Source organism: Tupaia chinensis, unplaced genomic scaffold, assembly GCF_000334495.1.
Source record: "Tupaia chinensis unplaced genomic scaffold, TupChi_1.0 Scaffold000561_1, whole genome shotgun sequence".
In the NCBI taxonomy this organism is placed as follows: Eukaryota; Metazoa; Chordata; class Mammalia; order Scandentia; family Tupaiidae; genus Tupaia; species Tupaia belangeri.
In genome coordinates, this window is record NW_006160074.1 from 225858 (window position 1) to 235492 (window position 9635).

The following is a 9635-nucleotide window of genomic DNA, read 5'->3' on the forward strand; positions in this document are numbered from 1 at the left end:
AAAGGGTGACGAGAAATACTAACAACAGTGTCAGAGAGAGATGAAGCCAGCGCGTCCCAGTGCGAGCTGGTGGTGGGGAAGTAGTCAGTGAGACTAAACCGCCTTCTTGGGAAGTTTAAGGAGTGTAGAAGGAAATAAATCTTGAACTGAGAACACATTTGTTTTGGTAAAGATGGAGTCAGTAAATTACTAATTCGGTGCTCCGATCGGGGAGGAAGATGTGGTTTCAGCCATCTTGGAGAGACCACAAGATGGAGTTACAACCGTGAAGTGGCTCTCATTCCCTTTGCTTAATAGTTCCCTTTGCAGAACATACATTCCACACAAAACTCTGGGAACACTCGGCCACTTTACAAGTGTGTGGCCTCATGCTGGGGTCTGTGGTTCAGTAAACTTACGCCTGTGTTTGGGGCCTAGGTTCGGAAATCTCAGTTGTGAGGGAGGGTAGCTTTTATTTCTCACCATCTATTTTAGGATCTGCCTCTAGTTCTTTAAGACCCAGAAGAAAGTGTAGCTGTTCGTTTTGACCAGTACCTTCACAGGGTGATGCGGCAGATGGATGGTGTTGGCTTAAGAAAAAGAACAGGGGCCAGCAAGTGGAGTGGTCGTTGAGGTGCTGGACTCCCACATGGCTGATGGCAGTTTGAGTTCCGGACCTGGTAGCTTGCTTACTATCTCTCTGTCTCTGTCTCTCCCTCTCTTTCTCGTCAGAATGAATAAATAAAATTAAATGAATAATTCTTTAAAAAAAAAAGAAAGAAAGAAAGAAGGGACCAGCAGTTGGCATAATGGCTACGTCGCTGGACTCCCATGTAGTCGACCGCAATTCAAGTCCCGGACCTGGTGGCTTAAACTCACGCCTGTCGCATGTGTGTATGCGTGCCCAAGATCCCGAGAGGAGAATGGGGGAAAAGGGATTGCGGCATGGTCATCCCCCTGGGGGGTGATTTCTCACTTTCTGTCTCTCTGTCTCTTTCTGGCGAGCGCACACACCCAATAGAACAATAACAACACCCCCCCCAAAAAAAAAAAAAAAAAAAAAAGGAAAGAAAAAGAACGTAGTGTTTCGATTCAGGCCCTTTGTACAAATTACAAGTTCGCCACTTACTAGCGCTCTGATCGACAGAAACACTGACTTTATCTAAACTTAAATCTTCTCATCTTCTAAAATAGGGATATTAGTATCTGTCAAATTAAAATGTCCATTCGTAAGTTCAAAAAATATTTACTGAGCGTCTTTGTAGCAAACACCACGTGGTGTGCTGGGGTGAGTAAGTAAGACCACGTGAGACCTCAGTCCCGAGCCTGAGTCCCATGACCTGGTAACGTGAGGCGCTGGTGCATGTTTGAGAGGTAAACAGACGTAAGTCCTTTCTTCGCGACACTCCATCACTTCAGAGATCCACCTGGCCGTTCTTCACGTACTGGTGCTTGGTTGGAAACTCACCCACGAGAGCAGCTGCTGACAGGGTAGCTGGCCCCGAGAGAACAACTCAGGCAACCGCCAGCAGCCAGCCAAACTCCTTGTCCGCCTAACCACTCCCCCACCCACCCCTACGAGAAGACAGCGGGAGACACTGTCATTGCCTGGCAGGAGCACTAAGGGTCTGCACATCTGGGGTGGGCCAGCCACTTCTCCAGTGCAGGCCGTGTGCAGGAGACAGGCTCACTGGACCTGGCACAGCCAGGGCGGCTTCCACGGTGGAGCTGGCTGAGCCCCCGTGGCGCCTGCCGTGGCCCATGCTCTGTGGCAGGGCCAGTTACAGAGGAGACACTGTCCTCCGTGCTCTCTGCAGGCCTGTGGAGCCGCTGTTCTCTGCCAAGGACCAGGACTCTGGAACGCATCCCCGCTGGTACCTACGCTGGGCGTGGCTGGCCTCACGGGCCGGAATCTGTGCGTAGCAGCCGGAAGGTGGGAGCCGCTGTGCGTGTCCACAGGCAGGACAGCCGTCAGATACAGATGGGGAGCTGCAACTGGCTCTGCTTTGGCTTCATGGTTTGAAGGGGAGAGGCCAGTGTCTAGTGCTCGCTGCACAGCATGGTGCTAAGATTCATCAGTCTTTTCTCCCTTCTGCCCCAAACGTGACTCTCAGAGATTGCCGGCAGGAGGCAGCTCACATGCCAGCCAGCTGTGGCAGGGTGTGACGCAAGAGCAGACTCTATGGCTGGCGCAAGCCTGGGTTTGAAACCCAGTGCCACCACTTCCTAGATCCGAGTCCTGGTGCAAGTCACTCAACCTCTCTGAGCCTTCATTTCTTTTTTGTTTTTGGAGAGGTTTTCATCACAGGGCCATGCACTCACCAGGCAGAGAGAGACAGAGAGACAGAAAGTGAGAAATCACCCTCCGGGGGGATGGCCATGCCGCAATCCTTTCTCCTCCCTTCTCCTCCTGGGATCTTAGGCACGCATGCACACGCGCCCGGCGTTTAGTTTTAAGCCACCGGGTCTGGGACTCAAACCGCGGTCGACTACGTGGGAGTCCAGCGACATAGCCATTACACTAACTGCTAGTCCCTCTGAGCCTTTATTTCTTAATCCATCACACAAGGCTGCTTTAAAGCCCAGTCTTCGAGCAAGAAGAGGTGGGTGCGGAAGGACCACTATAAGGCATCGCTGAGATGTGTATATGGGGAACACTGGGTCGTTGGAGAAGTCAGGATGCATTTCACATAGAAAAATACATCATGGCTTTTCTGACAGCCTAACACATCACCTAGCATGAGATAGGTTCTCAACAGTTCCCTCCCATCAGACCCTAGAATTATGTGAAGAAATGCATTTCTGTCATCTCATAAGACTTGAACCTCAGCAGCCCGAGTGTCTGAGCTGGACTCTGGCTCTTTGTGGGTATTTGACCTCTGGACAGGTTCCTTATTCTCTGCGTGGTTCAGTGTTCCCGCCGTGAAGTGGGAACAGTAGCAGGGCCCACCGGTAGTCGTTGTGAGGCTTAGTCATTAACCCACGGGAAGGACTTCGAGCCAGCTTGAACCAAGTACTCAGTAGTGCTCAGCTGAGTGGTGGGGGGCCCAGCGATGCTATTTTAGCTAACAGCTCAAAATGAAATGATAACATATTTTTTTAGGTCCAGACTAACCAAGAGAAGAGTTGACAGTAACAGTCTTCCTGATTAACTAGATTTCTCAGCACTCAAAGCACTTGATTAAAAACGTGTTGACTGAAATAATTTGAAGTGAGGCCCACAGCTTCCTGAGGGCAGAGCCTTCTTCTGAGTCCTGCGATCCTCTGCCTCCGATGACTCTCTTCCTGCTGTGTCTCTCTCAGGCGCCTCAGCATGCTGGCCTTTCTGAAATCCAGCCTTGAGGTCCCCAGGACTTCAAAGCTGTTTTCCAGGCTTGTGTCCGCTCTGGTCTGGTGCGGAAGTGCCCTCATTACCAGCTGTCACACAGAGTTGGCCTGATTGGCCCCAACCATTCCCCGCAAACGTGCCTGACCTGCTCACTGCTCCAAGTTGCTGGCCAGCCTTGGGTTGGGGTGGAGGCGGGAGACCAGCCTCTGCCATCCCGGCAGTGCTGTGCTGACCTGTCACTAGGTTGGGAGTGACCAGCATGATGAAGACCATGAAGGCAATCCTGCGTGGACCTCGTTCTCACAGAACACCTTGTGCAGGGTGATGACGTCCAGAGATTGACACAGGCCTCCGTCTCTGTGGGATGAATGAGGGAAGCATTGATTATTTGAAATGTAGGTTTATGACCCAGCATCTTCCTTTGCCTTTTATTGGCAAGATCCAAGGGTCAGGCCTGCCCTTCTGCCTGTTGGACTGTGGTGAGCTGAAGCTCGGAGCCCAGTGGTGTTTTCCTCTCCTTCCTCTCTGTCCTTTGCTTTCTGTTCCGCTGGCAGAGATGGGGTTAAGAGTTGTTGGCAGCTAATCCACCTTGGTTTGAGGCCTGATTACAGGAGCTGGAAGAATGACTGGAATTTGAGGGGGAGGGGAAAAGATACGCTGACCCTTGCAGGCCGGTGGCCTCCAAACACTATCTCCAGGTCACTTTCTCCCACTGAAGGAATAGCTGAAGTGCCCCAGGTCACCTCTCTGTCCACCCTGTCCCGTTCCTCTGACCCTGGGAGCAAGCTGGGGTCCTCAGGTCCCTGACGCTGTGGTTTTACGTTATGTGTTCTGCTGTCACCTTTCAGCCTCTTGGACACTCTCTTTTTTCTCCCTGTCCCCATCATTCTCATTCTGTTCACCGCCCCCCAACTCCACAGGTCCGAGTGCATCAACAAGTTCGCTTCGGTCTTTGGGACGATGCCCCTGAAGGTGGTGGAGCACCGCGCCGACCCTGTCCTGTACAAGGACGACTTTCCCGAGAAGCTGAAGAGCTTCCCCAACATCGGCAGCTTATGAGGGCTACCCTCCTACCAGGGCAGCAGCTTCGGGCCCAAGCCACCTGCCCCCTTGCTCCAGAACTGGAACCCAGAAAGACGACGTGAGCACTTGAGCTGGGCCCCTGTGCTGTGTCCTGTGACGTCCACCGCGTCCTTTCAGATGGCAGCCCTGGGCATGCTCCCGGTTTCCATCCCGCTCAGACGCCTTCTGTCTTCAGTCCTAGGAGAAAAGTCCAAAAGGAGGCCCGCTACAAGCCCGCCAGGCAGGGACACCTGCCAGCCCACTTGGATTCGGGAGTTGTGACAGCTCCCTCGCGTCCACTATCTCATAGCAGTGAGTGCTTCGGGGGAGCGACCAGCCAGAACCTGGTGCAGAACCCAGACATCTTAGCGGAGTTCGTCTCTGCCCTGGAACCTCGTTTGGAGGGACAGCACCAGCTGCCAAGTCAGAAGCCGCCCAGTTCTGTGAATGATTCCTCTTGGTTCGGCTTTTTGATATCATTAAAATTATTTTTTATTCCTTTTCTCCTGTCTTAAATACTGATTCTTGATAGTCCAAGGAACCGTTTTCTTCTGTTGTGTTACAGGTTAAGCATCCCTAGTCCCCAAGCCCAGAATGCTCTAAAATCTGAAACTTTGGCTGGCAACACTACAAGTGGAAAATTCCACCTCAGAGTTCACACGGACAGGGTGCAGTTAAAATACTGCAGTGTCGAGATATTGTGTGCACTTGCCTTCAGACTATGGGGATAAGATATATACGAAACACAGATGGGGACCAGCAGGTGGCATAATGGCTACATCACTGGACTCCCACGTAGTCGACCAAGGTTCGAGTCCCAGATCCAGCGACCTAAAACTCACACCAGGCACGAGTACATGTGTGCTTAAGATCCCAAGAAGAGAATAGAGGAGAAGGGATTGCAGTGTAGCTGTACCTCCTTGGGGGGTTACTTCTCGGTTTCTGTCTCTCTGGTAAGTGCTCGCACCCTATAGCAAAAATCTCTCAAAACAAAAACAAACATAAATGTGTTTCCTTTCTAGACTGGGGTCTATCCCCAAGACATCTCATTATGAAAATTCAAAAAAATATGAAACACTTCTGGTCCCAACCATTGCAAATTAGGGACACTCAGCCTGTTTAACTCCATCTCTGGCCTGACAGTGGTTTCCCGGGGAGACGCACAGCCAGGAGGAGCATCTGGCCGTGTGCACAGGCGTAAGAAGGTGCCAGATTATTAGCACCCGAGAGCAAAGGATGCCAAGGCCCTCTGAAGGGATGCGACTGTGTCCTGTATCCGCAGGGAGCCGGGGCCGCTGACAGCCATGCTCTGGCTGGTGCCGGGTGGTAGGGGTGGAGGAGTTGTGACCCCCACCCCAAGGGGACGCCAACATTTCCTTCATCCTTTTGGTATAAACTTCACACTAGCCAGGGAGGTTCTGGCTAATGTTAAGAGCTGCTGGAACAAGCACTTTGCGAAAGTCGCCGGTGTATTTAAGCCATTATGCATCGGCCTTCGGTAATACTGCACATGTGTGAAGGGTACCTCTTTAAGCCCGGCTGATGAGCAGATCCACTCTGGCGAATGTTAAACGTGGATTCGAAGCAGATTTATCTGGCTCTAATATTAAGATTAGCCACAGTTTGGGTTTTAGCCATAACATATGTCCCCAGAACACAAAATACATAACCATTTGCTTGGAATATGGATCCAATTACTGAGTCCTAGTCGCATGCCAGCCCATGAGGCGTGGACCCCACCCACCGTGGTGTCGGGGGACGTGAAGGTGAGCGGTTCCGTGCTGTGGTGTTCACGCGTGTCCCTTCAAACGTGTTCCCACCGACTTCGGAGGGCAAAGGGAAATCTCAGTAGCCGAGCCGCAAGTGGGAATCGCCACGGCGCCATCTGCTTTCATATCAGGGGCGAGGGGAGCGGGACGGTGCTGCGGCAGGCCGTCGGGCTCGTTCCTTCTGTGCTCGCCGTCCCTGAGGTGGTGATGTGCCCGGCACGGGACAGCCGCGAGCACCGCGAATGTGGGGGCCTCCTGTTTCAATCCTTGCCAGGGGTCGAGACCTCCACGCGCGGCCGCCAGGAGCCCCTTCAGGTGCGTGTGCCCTCGGCTCCTCACTGAGCGTACGTCCTCAGGGCCGTGTCTAACTAGTTCTCGCACGCCGAGTAAACTTGGCTTCTTTTCCTTTTTTTCTTTCTTTGCACCATGAGCCCTTTGATTTCAGAGGAGAGCCCTTTATCCAAGCTCATCGTGAGCCCAGGAGCTGTGTGACTTTATCACCTTCCAAGGAGTTCTCGAACCCCGTTTACCCTCAGTCCTCCAGTGTCGGGGATTAGAACATGCCATGCAGCGTGAAACAACTTAGGTTCTAAAGCGGACAGGATACTCTAGGCCCCGGAAACAAACCTCAGAGGCTCTCCCCTGTGAACAGACAGGTGGGATAGTCATGGTAGACACACAGGGACTCGCGGAGTCCCCTCTAAGTGTATTTCTGTGCCACAACCAGCAAGTCTTGCCAGCCAGCCTGGGTCAGGACCATCTGCCCTTGGCATGCCACAGTGCCTGGTTTCAGAAGCGGAACAATAATGCTAATTAAAATGTCATGTTCTGGCCTACAGCAGACAACAGCTGGTTTTAGATTAAGAAATCTTTTTAAAGCGATTGCGTCCTCCCGGCCTCTAGTGAAGACGAACTTGGACTGGCCCTGGCCCACGTGCGTGCTCCAAGCCCCTGCCTTCATCCTCAGGGACTTAACCTACATGGCTCTGCTCGGAATGCCAGGGTTGGACATTTTTTTTTTCCTTATTAACACAAGATAGTTCTTAATATTTCTATCTCATGTGTTCGACTAAACCTCACACTTAAGTGAAAAGCTCCTTTTCAGAGAAAATGAATAGAGGAAAATAGCAACTTCGTCCTCGGATTCTTGGTTCTTTCTTACCAGTGCCATTCTGGTGTCTCCTGTCCTTCCTGAGGGTCAGCAGGTTCAGAATTCTGACCAATCTGGCTTCTCTGTACACTGCCAGCTGTGCTTTGAACTCATGGCTTTTAGGTGCCGGTTTCTCTCCTGCCTTTGAAAGAACACCCTGCCCTGCAATGGCTGGGCCAGGGCCACCACCCTGCCCTGTGATGGCTGGAACTAGGCCCTGAAGAGGCCAGCTCCCATGGCTCCCACTGGCCGAAGGAGATGCTAAGAACCTGTAGCCCCAGTTTCATCCCAGGATGATGGTCCAGACAGGCACCAGGCCAAAGAGGAGGTCAGCCTGTCCTTGTCACTACAAGACTCACAGTCACAGGGCTCCGAAGTCGTGATTTGGGGTTAAAGTCCAAGAACCCTTGTGGGCTTTGGCCAAGTTGCAATTGAGGAGACAGAGCAGAGGCTGGGACTAGGGTGTGATTGGGTTCTGGCGAGGCTCCCCGGCTCCGCAGCCAGAGGTCCTGTGGGGACCCGTCAGGAGGGGAGAGGCCGGGGAATTGGTTCCCATCCACCACTCACCTTGAGCCTGGTGGCTTTCTTCTGCTCTGGGGACTGTAACTTCTTCAGGGTAGGCTGCTTGCTCCATCTTTCTTGGCACAGGTGTTCTTTTGTCGCAGCAAGAGAAGCGCCAAGAGGCTGTGCTCCAGCAGCCCTGGCCTGGACAGGCAGCCGAAATGCTCCGCTGGCCCGAGCCCCTTCCAGCCGCTTCGAGCAGCAGCCCTGGAAGGTGCGCCGACCACATTGGCAGGCGCCTCCTGGCCAGGAAGGCCTTGGAAGTGACTCGAGCTTTCCACTGCAGAGCCTGGAGGCCGGTGAAACCTGTGGGGCCCACCCTGCCCACCTCACCCAGAGCTCTGTCCGAGCCCCAGGGCCCCCGTCCTAGGCAGTCTCCCATTTTCCACTGCTGAGTAAAACCAAGGGCGGCATATGCTGGCCATGCGCGGCCTGGCTCTGGGGACAGGCTCCATGGAGTCCTGACAGGGAACTCGCCCCGTGTCATGTGGGGGCTGCGAGTTCACCGGAAGACTGGGTGAGAGCTCTCTAGGCGGAGCCCTCCACCTCTCCTCCCTCGGAAAGGACTGTCAGGGCGCCCGAGCTCCAGGCTCTGCTCCCAGGCTCTCCGGGAGGGCGCGTGAGTCTGCGCGGCCAGCATGGCTCCACGGCCTCTCATTTCAGGCTCACCGTTCCTGGCGACGACGGGAGCTGACCAGGGAAAGTTTGACCCCTTCTCCCGGCTCTCCAGCCCGCTTCTCAAGAAATAGTTGAGTCACCCGTGACTGTCTGGCACTTCGGTTCCTCAAATTTGCAATCTCTTGAGAGCAAAGCTCTTAACTGGTTGGACCCTGGTTGCCTCTCTTCCCACTCCCCCCAGGGACACCCAGGTCTCGGCCAGAGGGCAGGTGGCTCTCGCGTGGGTCCAGGTATCTATGTCTGCTGGAGGCTTCCCTAGCGGAACGCCGTCCTGTACAAGCTCTCGGGATCGTCGCACGGAATGGGAACAGCCAACAGAGCAGGGATTCAGATGTCTTAGTCTAAAGCCACCAATCAAGCCACGCTGCCATCTAGAGCCCCGCCTTCAGAGTGTGTCCTTCGGGCTTTGTTTATGAGCGCAGACTTTCTGGTTGGCTAGTATGCCCAAGGGTAAACTCAAGGCACGTTTGTGTTCAGGTGGGCACAGATAAAGAACCAACCTACATGTCACTGCTCCAGGTGGGATAAGAAGGTGTTTATTCAGCCCTTCAGGTATTCTGTGTGTTCAGTCATCCAACAAGATGTGCCCTCTGCCAGCCAGTGAGCTAGACTCAGGAGTGGAGAGTGAATAAGGCCCTGCCCTGTTCTCGCAGGGCTCCAGCACTAGTAGGAGTTACCGAGCTGTGGAGGGTGGGCGTCCGCCAGCGACCCAGGACTCTGAACGTAGATGTTCTGGTCCCAGCTGTGGGTGAGGATTCCATTAGCCCCATCACCTCTGTAGGCGGAGGGTAAAGGAGGTGAGGATTCTATTAGCCCCATGTCTCTGTAGGTGGAGGGTAAAGGAGGTGAGGATTCCATTAGCCCCATCGTCTCTGTAGGTGGAGGGTAAAGGAGGTGAGGATTCTATTAGCCCCATGTCTCTGTAGAGGGAGGGTAAAGGAGGTGAGGATTCCATTAGCCCCATCACCTCTGTAGGTGGAGGGTAAAGGAGGTGAGGATTCCATTAGCCCCATCGTCTCTATAGGTGGAGGGTACAAGGAGGTGAGGATTCCATTAGCCCCATGACTCTGTAGGTGGAGGGTAAAGGAGGTGAGGATTCCATTAGCCC

The 9635-nt window shown here is 53.5% G+C and overlaps 1 protein-coding gene across 1 annotated transcript in view; it reads left to right on the forward strand.

Annotated features, from left to right (window-relative positions):
* The window catches only part of EXT2 (exostosin glycosyltransferase 2), a 163659-nt gene extending 158787 nt beyond the window's left edge, over window positions 1–4872 (forward strand). The window contains exon 13 of the mRNA XM_006157755.2: window positions 4228–4872. Within this exon, the coding sequence (XP_006157817.1) occupies window positions 4228–4366 (139 nt within the window). The 3' untranslated portion in view covers window positions 4367–4872. The remainder of the gene's footprint in view (window positions 1–4227) is intronic.
* The last annotated feature ends 4763 nt before the right edge of the window (window positions 4873–9635 follow it).